This window comes from Chlamydotis macqueenii, chromosome Z, assembly GCF_036417535.1.
Source record: "Chlamydotis macqueenii isolate bChlMac1 chromosome Z, bChlMac1.mat, whole genome shotgun sequence".
Taxonomy (NCBI): Eukaryota; Metazoa; Chordata; class Aves; order Otidiformes; family Otididae; genus Chlamydotis; species Chlamydotis macqueenii.
The window spans coordinates 15,942,456-15,970,047 of record NC_141593.1 but is presented as its reverse complement, the minus strand read 5'-3'; the positions used below and the strand labels follow the sequence as shown (position 1 = coordinate 15,970,047).

Below are 27,592 nucleotides of genomic sequence, written 5' to 3'. Positions count from 1 at the left end.
AATATTGTTTTACAGTATTTTACCATTCATATCTTATGGAAAAAAATTCAAACAGCAGAGATGCCTGTATTGAAGCACATTTCAAAGAAATTAGCTTCCATATTTAGTTTTGCTGAGTTTTTTATTTCCTGCTTTGTCCTAAAGAGGCCTCAGTCTGACGTTTCAACACAAGATGGCACTCTAAAGAGACTTCTTGACTGAAAGAAAAATTATTGCTACAGAGAGGCGTTTTTTTATCACCTTATTGAATATACTCTGAGATTTTTTTTTCCTGTATAACTATCTCACAGGTCTTTAAAATCCATTGAAGGATGCTGTTTTACCGATGGCTTAATATTTGTAAATGAAGAATTGAGGAAGACATAGACAGTGAGATAGATATTAGCCACACATCTTAATCTATACTAGATAATAGCTGAATAACATCACATAATTACAGAATGATTGAGGTTGGAAGGATATCCAGAGGTCATCTCGTCCAACGCCTCTGCTGAAGCAGGCTCTTCCGGAGCCACTTGCCCAGGATCATGTCCAGTTGGCTTTTGAATGTCTCCATGTATGCAGACACCAACATCTCTGGGCAACCTGCTCCCAAGCTCAGTCATCCTCAGAAAAGGTGAAAAAGGTAGCAAAGTGTTTCCTCATATTCCAGTGGAACCTCCTTTGTTTCAGTTTGTGCCCATTGTCTCCTGTCGTGGCACCACTGAAAAGAGCCTGTCTCTGCCCTCTTTGCACCCTCCCTTCAGGTATTTATAGACATTAATAAGATCCCACCTGAGCCTTCTCTTCTCCAGCGGAACAGTCCTAGCTCTCTCAGCTGTTTCTCCTATGGGAGATGCTCCAGTCCCTTAATCATCTTTATGGTCCTTCTCTGGACTCTCTCCAGTAGCTCCATCTCTCTCTCATATGGGGGAAATCCAGAACTGGACACAGTACTCGAGGTGAGGCCTCACTAGTGCTGGGTAGAAGGGAAGGAGCACCTCCCTCCAACTGCTGACAATTCTATTGCTTAATGCAGCCCAGGATAACGTTAACCTTCCTTACTGCAAGAGCACATTGCTGGATCATGTTCAACTTGGTGTCCACCATGACCGCCAGGTCCTTTTCTGCGAAGCTGTTTTCCAGCTGGGTCACCCCTGGCACATATTGGTGCCTGAGGTTGTTCCTTCCTAGGTGCAGGACTTTGCACTTCTCCTTGTTGAACTACAGGAGACACACGTCAGTCTATTTCTCCAGCCTGTGGAGGTCTCTCTGAAAGGTACCCTATTCCTCTGGAGTATCACTCACTTCTCCCAGTTTTGTATCATCTGCAAACTCACTGGGGGTACACTCTGCTCCATCATCCAGGTGATTAATGAAGATATTAAACAGTACTAGACCCAGTATTGACCTCTGGGGTACACCATTAGATACTGTCCTCCAAGTAGACTTTGTGTCACTTATCATCACGCTCCAGGCCCAGCCCTACACCAAGTTTTCAGTCTACTTCATTATCACCTCATCTAGCCCATGCATCAACAGCTTGTATATGAGGATCTTATGAGAGACAGTGTCAAAGGCCTTACTGAAGTCCAGGTAGACAATATTCACTGCTTTCCCCTCATCTACCAGACCATTCACTTCATCCTAGAAGTTTATCAAGTTGGTCAAGCATGACTTCCCATTGTTGAAGCCATGCTGACTAATCCTGATGGTTTTGTTGTCTTTAATGTGCTTGGAAATAGTTTCCAGGCTTAGCAGCTCCATTACTTTCCCAGGGATCAAAGTTAGGGTGACCAGTGTGTAGTTCTCTGAGTTCTCCCCTTCTTGCCTGTCTTGAAGAGAGGAGTGACATTTGCTTTCCTCCAGGCTTTGAATATAATACATGATAATATATTTTATTATACTTCTTTTAATCAGATCTTTAAATATAGTAACCACTTTTGTTAATGACTCATGATCTCATTATATTTAAATGTTTGTAATAAAAGTACATACTGAATTCTTAAAACAAGATATCTCTCTACAATTATAGAAGCAAAACTGTTGCATTATTAAAATGCAACTTAGTCCTTCCGTAGATTATTATTATCAGCTCTAGGGTAACAAGAAGAATTTCATATGGCATTAAAGAAAAGTTAATAGCCTTCTAATATAGAGCCAAATAATGCTGAAGTTTCTTTAGTACATTATTATATCTGCTTTGGAAAATACATTTTTTTTTAGCTAGATGAACCAGTATATATGGTTGAAAAGTACCTTTGGAGGTCAGGTACTGCTTTTATTTTCTCATACAGGACTAGCTTCATCTAAACTTTATCTAAACTTTTAGATAAAGCTAAAATTAGCTTTCTGTAAGGCTTTATCAAGCACTGGAACAGGATGCCCAGAGAGGTTATGGAGTCTTCATCCTTGGAGATTTTTCAAAAGCCAATGAAAGACAGTGGATGAAACAAGCTCCTGTTTCAGTGGCTTTTCACTAGAAACACCTGCCCCATGGGAGAATATCTCAGCACTTCAGAATGGGCTTTGTGGAAGTTGTTAAAATTTCCTAAGTTGACTTCTAATATTTAGTCTGGTACGGTAGTTTGACAGAAATCAGGATAATCTATTTAACTATTTTAACAACACACGTGTGCCAACTGTTAGAAAATGTAAGAAAAAAATAATTTCAAAATATGCTTTTGAAACAATTCAAATATAGCCATTAATTACAAATAAATAAAAGTCCATGCCTCACTCATCTAAACATCTTATCTGTTGAGAACAATTCAAAGACAGTAACATGAGGCTAATGATTGAAGTGAGCAGACTCTTATTGTTTTCACTAGGTTTACCAGGTCTGCCTTCTTCATCTCTCCTCAGCATAAAACCTATGTCTGACTTTGTACTTCCCACCATTTTTCAAACCTAGCAAAGAGCTACTTCAGAAGAGACTGATGACAGAGCTCCTGCGCAGCACAGGTTGCCTTGCAGGAGGATGCCCTGTGATTCTTTACATGAGATAAGGGAGCTGTTTGGATGTAAAGGCTGCAGTCTCAACCCTCGCTAAAGATGCCTATGAAGAGTGAAATATGTAGGACTCAGATCACTGCTAGAAATAACTGCATTAAATAGTATGGTCTATGTTATGCAAGAGGTTAAATAATATTTTTTCTTCTTACGATCCATGTATTCATTTAATTTTCCCAGTGCTTTGCAGAAAGACTGTAAATCATGCCATGCAGCGATTTCAGGGAATCTGCAGTTTTCAGTGGCATGTGTGTATCTCCAAACACCCAACTGAGCTTTTATAACTTTTCTAACTGTAAATAATCATTAGATCTCACTGTGCTCTTGAAATAAATACTAAAGTAACATGCTACGATGAGAAATTACGCTCATCCTCATGTCATATGGGAAAGGTGTGAATACCCAAGGAAAGCATTGCTCTCTTTACTCTTTTTTTTTTTTTTAAAGGGGATGGAATGAAGTAATGGACCATAGTCCTTTATAAAGAAAAGTGTTACAGCTTCATGTTGCGTTATAGTACTTTTCTAAAACTCTTCTGCCATTCCAGAGAACCTTTGTTCTTCCCCTGCACATTTATGTAGCTGCAGTTCCTTGTGAGAGCACTAGATTTGTGAGTGTTTTGAAGTTACCCCATCTACATAATGTGTCTTTATCTACACGCGCACCTGTGGAGAATACACAGGAACTGTATCTTTAATTCTGGTCTTATGTATTTCAGGCAAATTTTGGAGCTCAAAATAAAATTGGTTGCTCTGAATCCATACTTTGCTGTGTAAAGAAATTCTCGAGAGGAATCTAAGAATTTTGTCCTTAATTATCTTCAGTAAGTCACTAAGGTAGCCTCTTTATTTATCCTCAATGAATGAGTAAGATAGCCGAACATGTGAAGATTCCTGTGTACATCACATCACTGGACCAGCAGGCAAAATTTGCATGATTAGATTAATACCTGGGCTCTGGAGCAAGACAGGTGTCCATTGTGAGAGCATAAAGCCAAACATATGCAATTGTATTATGCAGCTGTTCTGCAACTGAGATCTTCCATACAATGGTACCTCTGCCATGTGGATCTAGTGTCTAAATTAAGCCATGCAAAAAGACACATCTTGTCATCCAGTTGCTCTTATCATATGGGAACAAAGATGTCAAGATTTTAAGAAAGCGAAGTAAATAGGAATGAAAAACAGAACACCCCCCAGAAATAGTTATCTAAGAAAAAGAAATATAATACTGAGAAGAGAGCTTGTGCTAACAGAGACCGATTCAAAGATACTTGAGAATGAAGATAAAAACATAGCCTGTAGAGCAAATCTGCTCTGTTTCACTTGGTACCGTCAGGTGTCCTGAGGATGAGACATCTGAATTATGCACGTCATTAATAACTAGCACAAAAAATTATATCCAGGTATGAGAGTTTACACTATTAAAATAACGTAATGACTGTGTAATGGCAATTGTTGAATGTTTTAATCTGCATTTCAAGACAATTAATTAAACTACACTATAGTCCAGGAAAGGTTTCAGGCTGACATACTGGAGGAATACAGAATCAAATTCCTTACTGGCTTCTTTGTAATTGCATAAAACTCCATTAAATACCAGAAAAATCAAGGCTAAATTCATTTTAAAATAACTTCTTAAGCAATAACTTTGCTATGCTTTTATAAATTTATATGCCTTCTTTGTTTTTGAATAAAAGGTCCAAAAGGTAGAAGGAAAACTCATCATTAAGGATATACACACTGAGACACGACCCTGTGCGCATCTGTGTGGAGGAACTATTCTTTAAAGGAAGAGATTGGTGAACCATCCAGACCTATTTAGTCTGTGGCATGTCTTGTGATACAACCAACTACAGATAGAGCCTAAGTAATGCCTTTGAGATACAGACATCTGTAGGAAACAGGTTCTAGACCCAGAATCTAAAAATATAAGCAGACTGTAGCAAGGTTCTGATCATTATGAAAGCTGGCAAAGTTACTGTGGTATCAAAAATATGAGCACTGTAAAGCTTTTTATGAAGGCCAGAGATACTACACACGTGACCCATTAAGTGAGACAAGGGTAGACTGCATATAACCTTGCCTTAAATGAAAGCCCTCCGCATTCTGCTTAATGAAGTATTGTATTTCTGAGATCCCTGGTTACAGCAGTATTAAACACAAAGCGCTTTTCCAGTTGGGTAATTTTTTTTCTTCTTTATATATATCATATATATATATGTATGTATGTATATGTATGTGTGCGTGTGGCTGAAGCATATAAAACCCTACAATTGACTTTAGGCTGCCTCTGTCAGAGCTCTCAGTAGAGTGAAGTATAAATTTCCTTAAGGCCCTTTGGCAAGCTCATGCTCAATTCAAACTGAGATCCTTTCTCACTTTCTACAGAACTGCAAACTCATTAATGACTTTATATCACTTATTGAGTCATTCAAGCATACACAGAGCATGCTAGATTTCTTCTCACTATCTCCTTCTCCCTGGGTTATATAAGGACACTCTTCTATTTTCGCTAAGCTTGCTACGTTATGCTGCTTGCAAAGGCACTGATGAATAGATGTCTGGTGGCAAACATGTTTGCACTTCCTTCCGTTTTGAAGCTCTGACAACCTCTCAAACAGACAGCTAAAATGAACCCTCTTTAAGCTGAAGACAGGGAAAAGTAATTTTGAGGGATTTTAATCTCTAAAGTGGGAAAGCAAGAAGAATTAAGATTTTTTTATTTATTTAGAGCAGATGACTTTCCATTCTGTTTTCTTTTAATAGTTCATCATGTGAACAGGAATAAATCCTACTGTTTGCTTTCTCCTATGGACAATAGATAAAACCCAGTGATTTAAACAATTATAGTATCCAGATTTTACTCTTTATTCAAACATTACTCACTTTGTCTTATCTTATCCTGTCTCAGGTAATATGCATAGCAGTGCATTCAAAGATGAACAAGAAGGAACTGATGCCTTTTCTAGAGACTTCTAATTAGGGTTTGGCTGCTGATAAATCTAGCAGAAAACCATGTTTATAAAAGGTAGATATAAACTTGAAGAGGCAAAAAAACCCACCGGATAGGATTTTCAAAAGTACAGAGATTTAACCATGACTTAAAACAGTGTTAACTGAATATGTAGATACTTTTGCAAATCCTATTAGCAGCCTATTTGCATGCCCTGCCTGCTGTCAGAATGCCTGACTGTGCGCCACTGAGTGTCACAGGGCATCACGCTTAAGTGACTTCTGCTACCGTGTAAGCAATAAACTTCCTGAATTTAGTTCCATGGAACTATCACATGTGATGTCTGCTCCACCTTATGTGTAGTTGCTTGCCACACTGTGGAGAAATTGGCAGGTGTTAGATCATTCACACATTGGTATTTAATAGTTTTCTGTGGCTTTAATCTTTTAGGGTTACTCAGGGTTCCAGAGGATTCAGGACAGGTAAAGCAAGAAAGATTCTAAACTGCAAGATCAGTCCTAAAGGTAAGAATTTTATTCTCCTAATACACTCTTTCACAAAGTTGCACTGATCCAGTAGCTCCAGGCAGAGTGTGTCTCTCATGACCAATCTTCGTCTTTTTCACTGTATATATCAACCAACAGCATGAGGGTACAATGTTCAGCATGCAAAATTTCTGGTTCCCAGTTACACAGGAATGAAAGGAAGGAACAGCTGCCTAACTGACCAGACTTTGGACATACTGAAGCACAATAGTACCCCTGGACTAAGTAATTGCTCGATCAGACACTTCACAGAGTATCTCCTTCTACTCTCTTTCTTATCACGTTATGAAAGATGGCTCATTCCAGTGGCCCGTGAACAAAAGAGGGTCAGAAAAACTTCACAGTCTTGTGGCATTAACACCAGTGTATCTGAATACCGCAGTCATAGTCTGATTAGAGCTCAAGGACTTAGCTGACCCTAAGCTTTTAGAAGAATGCCAGCGGACCAGAAAAGCACTCTAATGCACTTCCTCTGTCTTATCTGGTTGTGACTACTGTAGCACAGTAGTGTTCAGTGAAATACATCTCCCCCCTTTATGTTTCTATGATATTATAGAAGCCTAATTTCCATCACCCTTGCTCGCAATAGATTTTTTCAAATTTACAGCAAAACCCAGTTAATATGCATTACATTTTTGCATCTTAAAAGGATATTAGGATGAAACAGATCTGAAATAATTCAACAAGTTTATAACAGGTTTGTATGACCCATTGCTATTTAAGGCATTACAAAATGCATTGTTTATCCCAGCAAGCACACCACTTACCCTCAGCATAGGGCCATTCTGGAACACATGGGGTTCATCACAAACTACACAGTATTCATTCAATACTGGTATCCGTTGCTCAGCAAATTCAATAGTCTGAGAACAACGAAAATGAGAATAACAACATCTGCTTAAAAATAATTAACAGTCAGCTCATGTTCCAGAATGTTTCATAAATAGGTAAGATTTGACATCCTACCTGCACAAGAAAGCCACGGTCTCGTACTGGAATGCATTTTGCACCATAATTTTGCTGCAAGGAAAAAGTTGAGGCAACTTCAGTGTTGGTAGACTAATTATAAGGAAATAGTAAAACATTTGTATTTTTTGTGTGCAAATATGTTAATTAAACATTTGCATCTAAAAAGATCTCTCATTTGCATAAACCAGTCATTACAAATAATGAATCCTTTTACTGTTTGCCGAGTGTGGAGTAGATTTTTAGCATTTATTTTGAGTTCTTAAATCTGATGAGGTTTTGTACCTCAGCATCCCAAAACTTTTAAGCTCAAATGGAAACATCAGTGCCTTCACTCCATTCTAATGAACTGGCATTTGGTAACTTCCATTCAATTTTTACTGCGTACGGTCTATCCAAATATGGGCTACCTGCTTAGGCTTGAAAGACTAATGTAACTCTCAGAGCAGCTGAAATTTTTTTTGTTTTATATTTACTAAGACCTCATTTCTGTAAGCACCATGCTAACAGATCTCTGTGCTCAAATCCCACTCAAATTCTTTCTGCCTTTTTCTTTCAACACGCAGCCACATAAATTACAAGGAACTTCTGCTACAAGGAGTAAGTAAACTATAAAATTCCCTCTAAGTCTATCTCAATCAAACCTTGTTTTGAATAAGAGCCAAATCACCTCTATGTACAACTTGTTTGTTTGTTTGTTTATAGGCTTATTTACTTTAATTTCTCTAACTGCTTAATTGGGATACTTTTCCTTTTTTTTTCCCCTAGGAAACAATCCTCCTAATTGTATTCATATATGAGATAGATATACTTTAGGTGAGAAGTGAAGAGAAGTTAGGGTCCCAGTTTATCACTTCCACATTCTGCTGACTTCAAATTGTGGTTAGGTACCAAGGCTACCCATATATCTGGTGCCTGCATGTAAAATGAGAAATTGACTGTTGATGCCCTTCTGCTAACATCAGGCAAACTGCACGTGACCATGTATGTGATGATTTTCCATCAAAGTAAATGTATTCGAGAAATAAATTACTGGTAGGTTTTACAGATTGCCAAGCAAGGCCTGCATTTCTTCCATGTCACCTGATAACATCAGTATTGAAACCACTTACTGAACTCTTCATTATCTTATCAAAATCAGTGCGACTTTTCCTAGTAACTTCAGGAGAGAAAAATCTTGCTGTATTAAGACATCCTCTGCTGATTCAGAAAAAAACTGCACCTCTAAACTGGTGTAAGTAAAAAGTCTGTTGGCTCACCTTAAATTAAAACTGCTGTGCACATTACAGGAATCAAACACACAGCATGTATATAAATGATTTTTATGATAGTATACCACTGCTTTTAGATCTGATGAGTACAGCTCACAGCTTATTAAACTAATTTACCATGAGACATAGCACACTCGGTGTAATTTCATTATTCAGAATGCACTATTTTGAATAGATGTATGGCATTTCAAGTAAGAAACAGCTTTTTCTTGCTGAGAATATCAAGGTACCACCAGGCTAAGGGAGTGGAGAGGACTGTCTCCTAAGTGCCTCTCCCGAGATCTAACACAGAAAACAGATGGGTGCCTTGAAAGAGTGCAAACAGACCCTCTCTTTCCCCTAAAGTATAAAAGCTATCTTTTAAGCGGCATAATAATTGATTTTGAGTGCTCTTTCTTAAATCTAAGAATATGTGCTACCCTTTGTTTTCCTAATCAATTGTGTCTCTGGGGAAAGAAAGGGGCCACTGTGAACCTAGTTCCTTCCCTGACCTTCCGCTGCCACCAGCGCATCTGAAGGTTAAACCTTTCACAAAGCACAAATGCGCAAGAGGTGAGCCGAATCATGACTGCATTCCTTCCACTATGGTGATGATCACAGATGCAAAGACCAGAAGGAGAGCTGATCTGGCACCTGAACAAGCCAATGGATGGTTGCTTCCCTCACAAAGCAAACAGTGAAATGAGAAAAGACCTGTGTGACCATGCCAATTTTGCAGCACAGAAGGGCACACTCTTCTTCCTGCAGCAAGAAAGGAGGCATGGAAGGAAGTGGATGATTGAACTTTTCCCATGGCCAGGAGATACATAGAGCTCTGTTAAATGTGATATGTAAAATGTCTGTCTTGACCTAAACAAATTCTGGGTTTATAACTTAAATATATGTGCATGTGCAGTTGTCTGAACACTCCTTAAAAAGCTGACTCCATAGCTCTTGTCTTCCAATACATTAAATATATCCAATATCTTCACTAACTTATGTCCTAAGTATTAATGTCTTTGCATAACAAGCATAACAGCATGTTTGGAAAATAATAGGAGGAAAATGAGCAGAATAAAAAAGTTATTACGCACAGCAGCTTGTGAAGGTGATGATGAAGATGGTGTTAAGATACCAATAAGCCCTGAGGTAAGAGAGAGCCTCCTGCTCTCTGCTATGGTGGACTCCTTGAAAGGCTCCATTTTGGATGATTTAGGGGCATTGGAGTAAGTCTTGCCGAGTAACTTGTGATTCTTCAATCCATCCAATTCTTCCATTCTAAGATTACTGGAGTAGGACCTGCTCAAAAGTTTGTGGGGCTTCAAGGTGCTGTTGTGCTCACATCGAGGGTCCCCAGAACATGACCTACTTAACAGCTTATGGGGCTTTAAAGTGATGCACTCCTCCTGCTTGACAGCTGCAGAGCAAGAACGGTTCAACAGTTTGTGCGATTTAATAGCCATTGTCTGTTCAGCCCTAGGGTCACTTGACAACGAGCGGCCAAAGGTTCTGTGAGATTTTGTGGCACACATATCCTCCGCCTTCACTGTGCTAGAGCAAGTCCTTCTCAGTAGCTTGTGAGTTTTGGAGATGCCATCCTGTTCTGACTTCAGTTTTGATTTATTTTTACCACAGCCAGGTGGAGGATAACTTGGCGACCTTAAAAATAAAGAAGGAGATGACAAAGTTGGAGAATAATCAAAATCTTCTGCAAATCAAGCAAGACCACAGATATGTAAAATTTTTAAAGTGTCACCTGTCTTTATGTATTTTACTAGTAATAAATGCAGCCCAATATTAAAAAAATGAGCAATTGTATGTAGGACTAATTTTCCAATACCAAATAGACATCTTACTCCTATTTAAACACAAGCTCATTGATCAAAAAGATGACTAACTACTTTAGTACGAGTTAGAGCTATATCCTTACAGGTCTTTCTAAAGGTCTCTACCTCTCTAAAGAAACCATTTATTCAGGAAATTATCTTTGAAATGAGAACCAGATATTTCACATGAGATTATAACGCATTTTCCTAATGAAAATCTGTCTTTCCTATGTAATCATCATGGCATGATCCCATCAAAGTTATTGTCTTCTGGACATACCATAACAAATTCTATGTCCAGATCCAATGGAAGATATAATAAGCAGTGAAACTTGCTGGCAGTAAATCAAATTTAATTCAGCTGAAATGAACATTATTTTTAAAAATCTCATAAAAGTCTGGGTGCTTTGTATAAGACAATTTGATGCCCTTCTTTCCTGTTTTAAACAAATTCTAGCTGTATAACACTAGAAATGAGAATGTGAGGGACCTAAATTATGAATGCAGAAAGTAAAGAACAAAAGGCTTTTATGAAACAGCATTCACGTGAACTATCACGTTTCTATAAAGTTCACATTCACCTGTCCTTGCAAAGCAAGAACATATACCAAGTATGCTGAATCATTTTTCTATGCTTTATAAGCAACCCCAATCTCTGGAGTATTTCTTGGGCTTAGATCGAATAGAAAAGAAGTGAAACCCCAAAGGGAGATGCTGGCAGGTTTCCTCACCCTGTTAGCAAGTGGTGACAGTAGAAGATGCACATGGAGGTTGCTGGCTCACTGTGGCAGTTGGCTCACTACCACCCTCCCGCAGACAGGAGGTAGGAATGACATTCTTGGGAGAGAGGAGAGCCTTGCACTTGGGCTGAGCCATCTTTGGGCAGGCACTGCAGCAGCAGCCAAATAAAGAAGAGAAAGATTGGGCTGGCTTTCATATGTCCTTTCTGAATAAAACCAAACGCCAAGCTACAGATTGTGCTAGGCAATGGTGTGTGGCATGGTCAGGAATGGGTAAGCTTTCTACTTAAAACACCACCTTCCTCTTCTGCCTTTGAAAAGACAATCTTTGGTCATCTTTGACAGTCCTCCATTCTTCAGTGTGAGTGATTGCTGTACTCCCTATTTTTCTATACATTGAATTTAGAATGGAAAAATTCATCAAAAAGGAGGAATGATCAAAGAAGTATTCAATTCAAATTCACAGAAGGTGAGATCTGGCATTCCTCAGGTGTTACTATTGGGATCGGTGCTGTTTAATATCTTTGTCAGCAACTTGGACAGTGGGATAGAGTGCACCCTCAGCAAGTTTGCCAATGACACAAAGCTGTGTGGTGTTGTCAACACGCTGGAGGGAAGGGATGCCATCCAGAGGGATCTTGAGCAATGAGTCCATGCAAATCTCATGAAGTTCAACCAGGCCAAAGTGCAAGGTCCTGCACATGGGTCAGGGCAATCCCAAGCACAACTACAGACTGGGGGGAGAATGGATTGACAGCAGCCCTGAGGAGTAGGACTTGGGGGTATCAATGGATGAGAAGCTCGACATGAGCCGTCAATGTGAGTTTGCAGTGCAGAAAGCCAATTGCATCCGGGGCTGCATCAAGAGGATCACGGCCAGCAGGTCAGGGGAGGTAATTCTGCCCCTCTACTCAGCTCTGGTGAGACCTCATCTGGAGAACTGCGTCCAGCTGTGGAGCCCCCAACATAAGAATGACGTGGACCCGTTTGAGTAAGTCCAGAGAAGGGCCACAAAGATGATCAGAGGGCTGGAGCACCTCTCCTAGGAAGACAGGCTGAGAGAGTTGGGGCTGTTCAGCCTGGAGAAGAGGAGGCTCCAGGGAGACCTTATGGCAGCCTTCCAGTACCTAAAGGGGGCCTACAAGAAAGCTGGAGAGAGAATTTTGACATGGGCATGTAGTGATTGGTGACAGAATGTTCAGTGATAACTGAACCCGGGAATAGGGAGGGGTGGGAGGAAGTTGTTTTTGTTCCTTTCCTCATTACCCTGCTTTGGTTTTATTAATAATAATAATAAATGAATAGTTTTCCCCAAGTCGAGTCTGTTTTGCCCATGCGGTAATTTCAATGATCTCTCACTGTCCTTATCTCGAACCTCGAGCTTTTTGTTATATTATCTCTCCTTCATTCCCTTGGCCGGGGGGAGAGGGGGTCGGCAGTGAGTGAGAGACTCCATAGCTTGGTCTCAAGCGGGGCTAAACTGCACCACCATTTTAGTTTTAAAAAGTTAAAAATACATAGAGCAGTGGAAAGAACAACTAAACAATCACATTTTTTAAAAAAAATATATACTATATATGTTATATATTACTTTTGCACATTACTTATATTTATATTCTTGCTATTCAAGTAACAGTCAAATCCCACTAAGCAATAAAGATACAAATACAACAAGTTAAATAATATAAAATTAATTATTTCCAATTCTAGATGAAACATGGCTGTTTCAGAGAGCCGGGCACTGAAATGCTTTGCCTTCAAATTGTCTTAGAAGCTGCAGTAGTACCTAGTTTACTTTTGATGTCATGCAAGGCAAGGACTGGAAACCCATGAGGTAAGATATAAATAGAGCACTTCTCTGTGGAAAAAAGTCAACATTTCACCTTGCGAAGTCTGCTGTGGATTTTGAACAGGATATGGTGTTAACAGCTCATTTTCCTTGCTATTACCTGCGCAATGTAGAAAAGATGTGCAGAGGGGATTTCACCTTTTTATCAGACACCTTCTTATTGTGCGTACTATTAGATTTTTCTTTGCTGTTCTTCCACTGTTGTGTAACAAATGTCTGCATGATTCTGCAAATTAAGAAAGAAAAAAATATTCTCTTATCCTAGCCAAGAGATACTGACTTTAATACTAGGGTCTCTCTGGTCACCACGCAGGTGACATGATCAAATGTGCTCACTCCACAGGCTGAGTTTTCCCATCATGCATGTGAACTGATGATTGGGTGCCTCAGTTCCTCAAAAATTCTTTTTTTTACACATAAAATTAATTTACACAGAGCTCTCACTGAGATTACACTCTGCATAAACAACCACTGCAAGACGTACGCAGCTATGCCTCTGGTGGAGATCTAGAGACAAACTGATTCAAAGGCATCCCATCGAACTACAGATGCCTGTCTCGGCGGTGGCTGCAAAGGTAGGCTACAGTATCCACACTGCTCACATAGGAACATATTCTCCTAAGGCACAAACATGACAGTAGAGGTGTAGCATATTACACTACCCAAACAGGGTTTACAGAGAAGACAGATCCAGACACTTCCCAGAGATGGACAGCAAAAGGCAGTGGTCACAAGTTGTAGCAAAAAATGTAAAGGCTATAAAAAGAAGACATTCACAAGAAGAGTAGTTAAGTACAACAGGTTGCCCATAAAGGCTGGAGATTTCACTGCTCAGCTGCCTGAGACTCTGAGTGAACTAATCTAACTCTGAAGTTAGTGTTACTTCGAGCAGGAAGTTGCCCTGGGTGACCTCCAGTAGTTCCTTACAAGCCAAATTACTCTGTGACTCTAATCTAGCAGCGGGGGTCTTTGAGTCATAAAGTCAACGTGGAAGTTGGTATGGACTTTATAAAAAATGTAGTGAATCTTCAAAGATAAATATCGTGCTGCCACAGCCATGAGGGGCCATGGGGGTTCATGGGCATTCTGACTTCTGCTCAACTGTGAATTATGCAGCTATGTCCTTGAAAATGTCTTATGGGAACCTCTGGTAATTAGCTGGTGCACAAATCAGAGACAGCGTAAGTACTGAAATATTTTAGGAGACTCATGATGTCTGGGGAGCTTTTTATTTTTTTTCTTCAAAGTCATGTAGCATAGAGATTTCAGTAACATTGATTTGTAAGATTATGAAAATACTGCACTGAATTTCTTTAAAGAACAAACAGCAAAAGATTATTTTTTTCTTAAAGGATTCTTAATGTTGCAATGGTCAGATACTAAAATCTATATTCTTGTCATTTTATTACACATACAGAAGCATATGCGAAAAGATGACTCAGCAAAATTTTATTAAATTGAATTGTACCAGGAACACATGAAACTGCTAATGAAATATTTCAACTATTCTTCCTTCTTGTCCTCAAAACATGGATAGCCTAATTATTCTGGTACATCCTAGAGGCCTTCATGGAAGCAAAGTCCCCTTAGGGTATGCATGATGCTCAAAAAGATTCCTGCTCCAGAAGCTTCATTATCTACGTAGAAACATGAATTGAACACTCCTAGCTATAGTCTTTTGAACTTCTGAGGCTTACTTCCTAAATGGCAGGAAAGTGACAGAAAATCCTGGCAGGCAGCACAGGTTCTCCCCAACAACTCTCAAAACTGAACTTAAAAAGGCAAATCTTGTTTTTTTTTTCATTTAAAGAAAAGCAAGTTCAAAATACTTTGGTCCAACCAACGTGACAAAGTGTGAATTTTATCCCACTTGAAATGGTCCAGGATCTAAAGGGAGTGTAATCTTTGCCTAAAAACAGGAATTTACACTTTTCTAGACTTACTTTTTCAGCTGATGTCCCAGCCCAAATCTTTCCTTAGTAGAGATCTGAAATACATCCACAGTTGGCACTATGGAAAAAGGAGATATTGTTGATATATGAACTTAGAGCAATAATCTCGCAAGGACTCATGACCATATGAGTCATAATTAAGGACTCTGTTCTATCTGGACTTTTACTATAGACAATGCCATTCAAGCAATGGTAACAGTGGACATGCCATCTAAATCTATTAATAAATGAATGGTCCTTTTTGGAATATCAACCAATATAATCTGTAATTTTAAAAATTAGTATTTGAATTACACTAATTTTAATTACAAAAACGTGCTGTTGGTTTTTATGTTATGCAGGTACTACAGAGCAGCATTAGATTAAATGCATCTGGACTGGTAATTCCTCTCGCCTAATCTCTCTAACTTTTTTCCAAGTAAGTAGTGTTTACACACTACAGTTCATGTGATTAAGAATAAAACCCAGAGTGAATAAATCAGTATCTGAATTTTCCTTCTGAGGGTGTTTTAATACAAGATCCATAATCATCACCTCAATGCCTGATGTATGAATTCCAGTGGCTAAGGATTGCCCTGAATTTTCCTCAAGATCTACCCTAACATTGGTATACCCACATTCATCTATCAGAAAATGGAAAGTGTACATGGTGAGGGCTGAAAATTATCTTCTGGTATTACTAAAATGGTTTAATAACATTTACTAGATAGAAGTGGCAGATGGAATCCAGCACTTGTTGAGAGAGCCTCACGTCCTCAAGGCAGGACAACAGCCAACACGTATTACAAGCATGAATAGACTTTATACTTCATATTACATAAGGTGGTAATGAATACAGTAAAATAAAAAAGGAATGAAAACAAAAAAATTGGGGTTGGTTCAAATTTTATTAGAAAAAGTAAATCAGTATTTTAAAATCTGTATTATTCTGATCACTGAGAAAGCCAAATTTTATTCAGAAAGTCAAAGTTTATCCTTCAATTTCAGTTTAATAAACTAAATTTAAAAATAAAATACAATATATCTAATGTGGCTGTCCAATTTCACTTAGTTCAAAGCCCTGTTAGATACTCTTTCTCTAATGTTCTTATTCAAATACGATCTCTAAAGACAAATTGGTTATTTTTTTTCAAAAGGGATGAATTATTTGATTAAGGGTAGCAATGTCTTCAGATTTTCAAATTTAGGACATATGGTAGCAGGGAGAATATTGTAAATGACAATCATCATATCTAGATCAGCAATCTTAAAATCTGACATCTAGACTGCAATTGTTGTCTAAGCTCTACAACCAAAGGAGACAGCCTGGTACCTCCAAAGGCTGACTCATCCTCAGGTAAGACAAGGTTCTAAGGCATGTAGGAGAAGCTGCCTGCAAGTATAATAATGAGATAAACCATTAACTAGAAGATTATCCTAAAATCAGGATATTACATAGCTACAAGGTGGTACAAACACCCCCTATAGCGCTTTGGAGTATGCTGCATTTATGTTTTGTTATCAATCAACAGAAAGTACTACAGGAGAAGAAGGTGTAGAATGAAGTTATGGCCCAGTAGTCTCAAAACAACATATTTAAGGGGGAAGAGGAATTAACAGAGAAAGTGAACACAAAAGATGGTGGATATCATTGTCTTTTTCTGGTAAATAGAGAAATATGGCTGCAACAAGCAGCCAAGCTCATAAAAACAGTATCAGTGAAGCACTTGCCTCTGGCCCTGATCTTGCCTTTCTTGGTACTCAGGCACTCCCACAATCAGGCTGGGAACTAAGCTTCCCATTTTAACCTCATCAATGGTGCAGAAGGTATCTTGTTGTTAGTTCTCACTTCACCAGATCATTTCTTACTGCATGCTGCTCTTCACACTTCACCATCTCTTATTTGCCGCATCTTTTTATTTTTTAAATTACATTTTGATTGAAATATTCTGAACACTAACACTGCTCCCTGCTATGGCAAATACATATTTTAAGATCTGCATATTTACAAAAAAAAAGTTTGAAGCAATAAAATATAGACAAAAAGACCAAAGTAAAGAAAAAAAAATAAATCTGATGTAATGAAATGCTTATTTGAATGAACAGAATCAAACTTACAGTTAGCATCGGCAGGCAACATATCCTATAAAAATAGCTCATCGGAACAGATTTTGCTTATGACTGGAAATATCTATTCATTTTCCAGAGGCAGAATTCTCCCACAGACACAAGCCTGAACTGACAGCTTGCACTGGAAGCCTCTAAAGCCGGGCAAGTTATGATCCAAATTGCAACTTACTCCTGACTTCCCACTATAAAAATACATTTGAAGTTGACTCCTGTATATGAATGTTTCCAAATCTTCAAAATCAGTTGATTTTTCAGGAGTTTGACCATTTTCACTCTCATGAGGAAGCTTTACTCACTTAAGAATTCATTCAAATCCAAAGATTCCCAGAGTTCACACAGGTATATAAAAATCAGAAGACGAAAGGATAATTATCATGGTGCATTAAAAAGTGCATATTTATGTGTTCCACAGATCTGCGTGCGTATACCTTATAGTGATATCTCATCTTTGCAGATGATCCGTGATTTCCAAAATCAGGAAATCACATATTAGAAACTACAGAGCTTTATTCCTTAACCCTGGTTCCTAGGGTAAGCAGTTGCATTTCAAAGGATATCAGGAAAAGAAGTTCCAAAAATCAACATATGAAAGTTTAAATTAGATGCCCATGTCATTACTGAGGGTCTAACCATGAAAATATACATAAGCATAATTTCAAACCAGTAGGACTGCTCTCAGCAGTAGATTTAAGCACATGCAGAGTCAAAGATTTGGCTGTGAATGAGTATCTATCACCTAGTCCATGGCTCAGACCAAGACACCATGCAAGGCACATGAAGGATACACAAGTGACTAACCTGGACCATTTAAGTACTGTGTAAGTGAACAGTGCAATCGCACTATTATAGGCTCTGTGCGAACTACATCCCAAGCCACAGCAATCTCTTCCTAGTTTGAGATAAAAAGAGAACAACAGAGACCGTTAGCCATCATGAGGAACTGATGCATTTTGTCAGTCTACCTTAGGGTTGTTATAAACACCATCCGTCCATTTACCCAGTTGTGGAATATCTCCTCCAACTTTAAACTTGAGACTTAGGACAAACTATTGCCTGCTGATGCCCCTAAAAGCAGTGTTACACTGCTTCCAGTTGTTGAGTATGCTCATTTAAACTGAGCACAGGTTTATACACAACATTACATCTACAGTGCAGGCGGGCACATTCCCATCTATCAAGAGAGACTGCTTCAAAGTTGAGAAGCAAAGGAGCAAATAAAGATGGAAAGGAAACTCATCCCGTAACACAGGGCAAAAGAAACTTTAGCTCCTTAAGACTGACTAAAATAATTCAAGGTATGTTCAGATTTTCTTAAATTTTAGAAAAGCTCAGGAACAACTATCTTATGTGCTGTGAATATGACAATCTGTGCAGAAGCTAATGATGCCCCTAAAAGCACAAATTTTTAGTCTCTGTCTTAGTAAACAGGAAGTTATTGCACAGATGAGGGGAGGAAGTGTGGAGTTAATGACAGCATAACTGTTACAGAAGCCATGCTGCCAGTTGACAGCACCACTGTCCTGTGTCTCCTTTGCCACTCAAGCCTCTCCCTAATCAGCAGCGGATGTTGAGAAGCACACAGGAGAGCTCCAGCCAAGGTCTTCTTCCCTCCAGGACTCTATGAAGTGTTTTCACCTAACTAATGTCTAGGACAGCAAAAAAAGAAATGTATTTCATTTATATCCATTAAAACATTTACCATTCACAACACATGTTTAAAAGGAAATACACATGCAGTAAATAAAAGCCTACAAAGCATCTTAACAACGGGATCATCAACGGAAAAGGAAATCTTTCCACTGAGTAGCAATCAATAATGTGACAGCCACTTGAGAAGATCAAGTCTCCAAAAAATGAAAGTCTCAGTGGTTGTCTAGAGTGTCTGATGTGTAGCAGAATTAAATGGGTATTAATGTTCATTATATAATTCTGTGATTAGATTACTTACATCAAGAAAGCTAACATCAATATGCAGATCAATATCTACATCATCAATGGCTCCATATTCCCTGAAAGGAAAGAATCACATTACATTAGAGGACTTTAAGATACTCCTCAGCCCAGGAGTACTTATAATAGGGAAGATTTTATAAAGGATAATCTTATCTGTAAAATCAGAACAGTTATAAAATACACATTTACATAGATTGGATCAATATTCCCAGTGGGTGACCATTTGCTGCACTGAAACTTTCTTTCAGTGGATGTTGCTTAAACAGGCTAATTTTTTTTTTTTTCTACTAGTTCCCTCAAATTCTCTCTCCATTGCTGCTACGTATTTTTGTCTTGCAAATTGCACAGACAGATCAAGAAAACAGTAACAGTCACATGCGGCTCCTATTTATGACAAAAAAATTCCCTAGTTAATTTTCAAAAGTATTTCGGGTTAACAGCCAGTAACTTAAGAGATAAATCATTGAAGACAAATAAAATATAGCCTAGAGAGTGGCATATTATACCTGTGGAATTGCTTCATACATGCAAGCATTTATTTGTCAAAACATAAAGGTTGTCCTCTAATGCTCCCAAGGCAACAGTTACCTTATTTTATCTGTTATGTGCAGCATTGCTGAAATCCCCAAGGTTCAGATTTAACTTATGCTCATTGCCATCTGAAATCTTACATTTAAAGTGTGACTTTTCTGTCTCTTATTTTCTGACTCATTTGGATTGCCCTCCCACAACATACTTGAAGACTTCTGAAACATACGGCTAGAAAATACTCTTTCATACACCTAAATTAAAAAATGCTTTCCTTTGCATTTAAATAACTTAAGTGGACAATACTGTAAAATTGCAGTCACTCTCAATTTTTCACAGATTAGCTTCTAGTCACTAGGTTTTTTTCTTTACACTGCATTTATATGCTTGTTCTCATAGTGACTTCCATGTTATTCTATGAAACTAAACTAAGTGCACAGCAGGTGTTGTGCATAAATAAGTTGATAAGGCAATTTTCAAATACAAAAATATTTTTGTGAATACAACTATCTCCCACCAAAGCAGCCTCTCAGAGCCTCTCCTAGCTTACACTGGCAATGCTTCGACCTCTTGTGAAGTTAGGTGGAGTGAACGCCTTCTACCAAACCTCAGTATCCCAATGGTTTTCTCTGGCAAGGGCAAAACTGAAGTCTCTCTCTGGATCAGAGATGTCCACACATGGCACACACAGGGTAGGTAAATGGCTGGCCAGGGCTGTGTTACCTGGAGGCTTCCCAGACATCCCATCAGCTGCTCCAGAGTCCGCTCAGCCAGAGCTACATGTACAGGCACTCGCTGACCTCCTACAGCTCACTGAAGATCCAGCTTTGCAAGAGTGATATTCTCCACCTATTGAATGGCTTAGCCACTGTCCCGCACAACAGTGGTCTCTGATTTTTTTTGTTAATTTCCCACAAAATCCAAAGAACAGATTGTTATGAACTCTTAAGTAATATTTATACACGCAGGCTGGTGTTAATCACATGACTGAGATTTAAAAGGGTGTGAACAAGCATAAATTTATAAATCAAACAGAAACATATTTGAACTAAAGAAACACAGAAACATCAGTGGAAGAAAGGAGATTAAAATGTTGTAACTGTGGAATTTCCACACTTGCTGAAATCCCTTTGTTCTCTTCCATTACCATCCTAGAAAACGGATTTCAGATACATGATGGTGACTCCAGTTTTACTTTCTAAAGCTGAAAGAGGGAAGAAATCATGCCTTCTTCCAGCACCTGCAGCTTATGGTCTGCTGCCTAAAATGGCTCCATGAATACATCTTGATTTTGAAGTTCCCAGAGGTCCTCTGTCCACCAATGCATAAGCAATGCAAACAGATACTGAATAGTTTGGATCAGCTGTTCTAGATGCCTTTCTCATGGTTTTGGTGGCCAGTTTTCAAAGGGCAGTGGTGAAAACCATGCAAGTATAGGATTTTCACTTTTATATGTACAGTTGACTCTGTGACACCAAAAGACTATGAAAAGATGGTCAACTGCCTAGGAAATCTCAGTGGATGTCACTCTCAAACAGAATTCTCTCTCCACAGACAAGGGGAACTGCAGGAGAGGGATGAAACTGAATGCTTAATGCTGTGTTTATCATTTCCAAGAATTTATGAGTATTTTCAACTGCAACAGAATGGAAGAAGCATTAATGTTTTCCACACACCAAAAACAGCCACAGATGCCAATTTCTTCTACAGTGAGCTCAAGGAGATCACTATGCTTCCAAGGAAACAACTGATTCAATAAACTAGATGCACTGAGGTTTTTGAAAGGTTACACATAATGTTTCAATGTTAGGAGCATGAGGGAGCCTATTATCAAGATATTCTCAATTTCACAGTTATCAGTTTGGCAACTAAACATTTATCTCATTCATTTCCTAAACCTATACACAACTATTCGGATCTCAGTTCCCCAGGTCCTTGAAATGTAATGAAATTTTCACTTAATTTGAAAAGGTATACTACACCATAGTTGTAGCCATGCTCCCTCTTTTTGGACAAAAATAACAGTTTATTGTTTAGAGGTTAATGGGAATTGTTACTTGCAATATATGTATGCCTAAGGTTATTATCTTCTCTGTATTTTATTACTTGCTTTGTACAACAACTTTGGTATTTTCTTTGTAATCTGACAGGTCTGTTACATCTTGCCTACCTGTTATTTTAATGAAATTATTAAGATTGTGTAGATGGAAAACAAAGACTTGAAATGTATTAAAAGTATCATACAGCTATGCCCTATGGTAGAAACATGCATGCTTATAAATGCCAAACAGAATTTTTGTGTAATTACATTTTGCAATCCATCTCTGACTGAGGTTCCACCACTTCCCCTGTGTAGGATACTTCTGATTCCCACAATTAAAAAGCTTTCCTAAAATCTAATCAAATTCTTGTTTGTTGCTAACACAGATAGTTTCTTATCATCTCTCTCATGATGGCAATAGAGAAGACTTGATCACTCTTCCTGTCTACAAACAGCTTTTTTTTTTTGTAGAAGAAGAACTGTTCTTATGTCTCTTTTTTTTCCAGACTAGACAAATTCAATTCCCTCAATCTTTCCCTAGAGAAAACATTTACTAAATCTCTTATCATTCCTCTTGTTCACCTTCAGGGTAGAAGATAGAACATAACAGAAAAGGAGTTTAACAAGGGTTTAGAGGAACGCTGAAGAGCAATTTCCAACGAAATACAACAGCTTGATCAAATACCAACTGAACTACAAAAGACAATGATGTTTCAGAACAGGCTGCCAAAGTTGTTCCCAGTACTCAACAACAACAACAACAAAAAAAAACAATTATCCAGCAGTGCTCCTTCCTTTTGCCATACAATATGCAGAAATCACAAGAAGAGACTTGTGCTTTGGCAGCGAGGGATGGCCCACATGGAACTCAATCTCTAAATTGTTAAAGGTTCTACAATACAGAAAGGTCAATGACTTACCTGAGAGATACTGCATTAGGTCCATAGATCTCTCTCACTGCTGTCAAATCAGCCTCCAGCTGAGGGTGCTTGTGAAGTTCCCCATCATAGCTAACCTACCAGAAAAAAAAAAAAATCCTAGTTCTTACTTCTTTCATTACTGGTACCTGACCTAGGCTCTTGAAAGTTCCCCCTGTAAAACATGGTGCATAAAGATTCCTTAATGCCAGGCTCAGAAAGGACACTGTGCTCATAAGCTGAAGCACTGAGGTGGTATAGCTCTGCTAAACAATGAGATTTGCAAAACAGGCACCTCTGCATCAAAATTTTTTCAGGGTCTCACTCCTGTTTGTGGGAAAAAAAGCTGCAGAGGACTCATCCCTCTGTTCAGTCTTGTCCTGGGGTTTGTTCTGGGACACTTGTGCATTTTAAAACTATTAAGTAGAAGAATCAGATCTCCCCAGTCATATGATCCCAGTCCAACCGCTACAGGACAAAGGTTTGCTCCCTCTTCCTTCTTGTCACACGCTCATATATATTAGATTATATCTTGATTTTGAAGCTCCCAGAGATGATATCAGATGAAAAAAAAAAAACGAAAAAAAAGAATACTTTCCCATTTTAAGGATTTTATCAAAGAAGGTGTAAAGAAACCTATTTTTAGACATCATCCCCATTTTTTTCAAACTCTACAAGAAAAATGGAAACAGTTACGTTAGTGCTTGCACTATAAAGCAAAAAATCTGAGCTGGTTGAGATGAACTGTATGAAGTCAAAACAATTAATATCCTCCTATCTTTTACAAGGACCAAAATACCTCTTTAGGCTTGTAACAATCTATTCACAGCCTGTTACTACTTTCTCGTTAAGCAATATGCTCCTGATTGTGTGAATCTAAATGTACTTCTGTACAACAGTTAGAATTACATGAGTCCATAAAGGTCAATGAACTCCCTAGATTTGGATAGGTTCAGAAATGAGAGTGGGATTTGGCTTGCACCTTTGACAAATTCAAGAGAAAAGCACAAGAATGTAATTTATCCCTTTACACACATACACATATATATCCTTATATATTAATTCCTGCAGACTATTCTTGCTATTGCAGAATTGTAACTAACTACAGTACTTTTTCTTCCATTTGTACATCCAAATCTGTAGGAGACCAGTACTGTGACATCTTCAGCTCTCGTATCTGGAGATGTGCTTTTCAATCTAATTGCATAAATTTCAATAGAATTAAAATAACAATCCTCTGATCACTATTTTCATGTGAAAATTAGCAAAGAATAATTTGACTAGACTTAGAATTCTTCAAATACGAGACATAGAACTCATCAGCACAGCATAGGCATGTGTTTATCAGAGATATCAATGATATTCATGACCAGAAGGATATAAGCCAAGTATCACTCCCTTGTTCAGGCAGGCATGTCAGAACAATTTTCCAAGTAGAAGAGCATGACAAGAAAATCTTTATTTTATATATATATATATTTTCACTTTAGGTAGGAAAAAACCAATCCTTTTTACATGCTCATTACTCAAAGATGAGTTCTTTAAAGATGCATAAATAATTGCTGTCCCGCTTCCAAAGAGAGCACAGCAATCATTTCACAAATCATAGCTCTGATGTACCCGTCACCTTTATTGGTCCTAAACCACATTTTTTTTAAATCAGTCTTAAGTATCAATAACAGTAAAATCCAAAAGGAACACTATGCAGAACGCTGAACTGCTCAACATAATGCTTTCTCCAATCTATTTTCTGATGGTAAGACGTTATGAATTCAAAAAGGAAACAAAGCTGCATTCTGGCAAATTATAAGACCACAGTATGGTATTTTCCACCCCTGAATCAATGCTACAGACATAGTGATGTACACAGAGGATATTGCCAGAGCTTTGTGTATCTGCATTTACAAGTATGTCCTGTAGCTGAAGCACAAAAGAGAGGGAGAGCGAGCGCCAAAGGCAGCAGTATTACTGTTTCAATCTCCTGCTCTCATTTGCAAATGTGGAAGACAGAGATTCAAAGTAAGAATTAACAAAGAGTCTCAGAGAAAGTGCATATAAAAGCTAAAGAATCTGATAACTTTGCTGTGTCTGAACGGTCTCTCTTTAGAAAGCCTCGGTTTTTAATCTGAGACCTGATTCACATTATTTTGTCCCACATAATGACAAAAGGTTGCATTTTTAAAGGAGATTAAGTGATTTACAAACTTAAATCCCATTGAAAATCAATAGGACTTAGGCTATTGAATCACTTAGCTTTTTAAAGTATTTATCCATTAAATCCGTAGGGAGGATTACAAGCAGGTGCCTAGAAAGTGGATACAAGCATTTAATTTATGACTAAAAGGTCGAATCTTTTTTTCACTGCCCATCAAAAGCCATTTCCCACATTTCATGGTCCCTGTTCCATCATCAGCTGCTCTCTTGTCTTTCCAGCTGTAACCACTTAGAAACGTTAGGAACTATCCCCGACCTCCACCTTTCCCAACTGTATTGCACGCAATTACACTGGCACCTATTCCCTCTAGTTGCTGAAGTACATATTTTTGTCCCTTTTCTCTGTGGGCACAGCACACACTTGTCTCAAATGAAGCAGCTTGCCTTGCTTGCTCCCAACACATGCAGTCAACTATTTTGTCTTCCAAATACACCTGGTGCTCACTTAACAGCTCTTACAGAAAGGACAGCTCTTTTTATCTCTTGAGGGACTTTGCTCATTACCTCATTTCCTATTTATTTTCTGAGTCCTCAATATTTTCTTTAATCCTACACGTCTTCTTCCGAATTTTGTCTTTGTGATTATGAAATTTTTAATTGAAAATTTCCTTTTCCTGCTCTTGTTAAATACACTTTCTCTGATGTCTTTTTTGTTTGTTTGTTCTTCTTATTTTGCCTTTTGAATATTCTATACCCAAGACATTCACAATCATCTGATATTTTATTGGTATTGCTAATCTAATTGTATTTTTTTGGCCAGTTATAACTCCTTCAACTAAATGTATTACCTTAAGAAATGCCAATGTGATATAATTTAGTTTCCACTTCAAATATAAGGTTATGTATATAAAAGGTGTGTAATATAAGGTTATATATATAATGATATATATAGGGTTATAAATTCTAACCAGTATTGCCTATTACACAGCTCTTTTACAGCTTGCAAAATGATGTACTGCTTTCTGTGTTCATACCTCATAGGCAGCGTTAATATTTATTCATTCATTTGGGCACTGGCAGGCATCCTTTACCAAACGTATTAGCGCTTGTTCAAGAAATAAGCACTCCCAGCTGTTTGCTGCCTTTTCCTTCACCTTGAGGCTACTGCCCTTTCTGTAGAGTTGAAAAATGGACCCAATACACATAACTCATCACTACAGGGAAAAATCAGAAGATTTTTCCTCTCAGGCAGATTAAAATAAGACATTGCTCTTTGCACGTATGTGGACACGGTGATCCTCAGCACTCCATGGGCTGTAGGAGTGAGGCGATTCCTGCAGTCATTTCTAAAGTGAACATGAGCCAATACCCCATGTCAGTCATTTCTGACACTGAAAATACATAATTTCAGTTCCAGTTTCAATATAATTTTTAACAGCTTTTTAGGGGGTACCTTTTTTTTTTTTTTTCTTTCTTTTAAGAGTAAAGCACCTCCACACATGTTTTGTGGTTCAAACCCCACCACTCTGTTGGGTCTGCAAGATAAGAGACTCGGCGATGTCCTATTCATCAGCATCCCACGCTCTCTGCACTGACCCAACTGACTGGCACTGCTGGCACGCTCCTGCAGCCTTGGCTCTGCACCCAAGGCACGGATGGCTTCAGCCTCAAGGCTGATGCACTGACAACTTTCATAAACAGCAACAGTAACCCCTTAAAATGTTCATCGAAATAAACAGTTCTAATAACATAACTGAGGAATGATTCCTTTGAGGCAATAGTTAGACTAAAAAGATAAGAAAAATAGGAATAGAGACACTAGCAGTGTGAAGCACTCTATTGATATTGCAAAAGGAAAACAGATTAAGAGATCTGATTTCTCAATACATAAGAGAATGTAATAATAAATAATTCTGCTGAGAGAACAAGAAGGAAAGACACAGAGCAGTACATTCACCTAAAAATATGCAGCATTTTTCAAGGTGAATTTAACTGTAGAGCTCAGAAAAAGAATGGACTATTGCCTAGATCAAAATTGTTTGGTAATAACCATTTTCACTATTAAATTGCAGTGCTCTTGACTTCACAAAACAGCAATCCTCAGAAGGAAACAGATTTGGATCCAGCCTGACTTCCTGTTTGCATCAATAATGGGATATGGTTTAAAGAGTCAGTATCTATTTCCTGGAAGTAAGAAACTGGCATCTGTTTTCAAACATGCTGAACAGTATTTGCTTGTTCTGTTTTCACAGCTCCGCAAATGTAAACAAACTAATCTTCAAGATTTGATATACAGTATAACATACTCAATACTTCTGCTATAATATACTACGTATATATACACGGCATTCTATTTGATGTTGAATACACTTAGGAAACTATTATCCTGAATTTATAATGGAAAGAATGACAGATGCTTTCAATATTAATTTCCTGAAACTTGTGCAAAAATTTCCTCCATTACCTGTCCTCCATAATAAAATTCCTCAGAATCATTATCTCCTTCAGAGTCTTCTTCAACTGTGCTGTTGTGCCATGACTCCTTAATGAAAAAGGAAAGTTAACAGTGATACAAGTGACATGCTTATTTCGCATTTATAGTTCTAATCATAACTACAGGAATTAAGTTTTTACAAATAAGCTCATAGCACCCTTTATTAGGAGATCCTTTAGTATCATTTTTCCAGAAAAGTATTATGGGTTTGTTTTAAGAACAGTGAAATATCAGACCAAAAAAACCACCTACTAACTGGGTACATAAAAACACCCTAATATATATGTTGGAGAAATAATACTTTTTCTGGCTACAGACACAG

The 27,592-nt window shown here is 38.1% G+C and overlaps 1 protein-coding gene across 1 annotated transcript in view; it reads right to left on the bottom strand.

Moving 5' to 3' along the window:
- Window positions 1-27,592, bottom strand: part of PARP8 (poly(ADP-ribose) polymerase family member 8) — a 118,069-nt gene that overhangs the window by 28,942 nt on the left and 61,535 nt on the right. The window contains exons 6-14 of the mRNA XM_086770741.1: window positions 27,241-27,318; window positions 22,626-22,720; window positions 19,132-19,192; window positions 17,982-18,072; window positions 15,066-15,132; window positions 13,223-13,348; window positions 9,802-10,366; window positions 7,458-7,511; window positions 7,259-7,354 (exon numbers count right to left, since the gene is read on the bottom strand). Of these exons, the coding sequence (XP_086626867.1) occupies window positions 7,259-7,354; window positions 7,458-7,511; window positions 9,802-10,366; window positions 13,223-13,348; window positions 15,066-15,132; window positions 17,982-18,072; window positions 19,132-19,192; window positions 22,626-22,720; window positions 27,241-27,318 (1,233 nt within the window). The remainder of the gene's footprint in view (window positions 1-7,258; window positions 7,355-7,457; window positions 7,512-9,801; window positions 10,367-13,222; window positions 13,349-15,065; window positions 15,133-17,981; window positions 18,073-19,131; window positions 19,193-22,625; window positions 22,721-27,240; window positions 27,319-27,592) is intronic.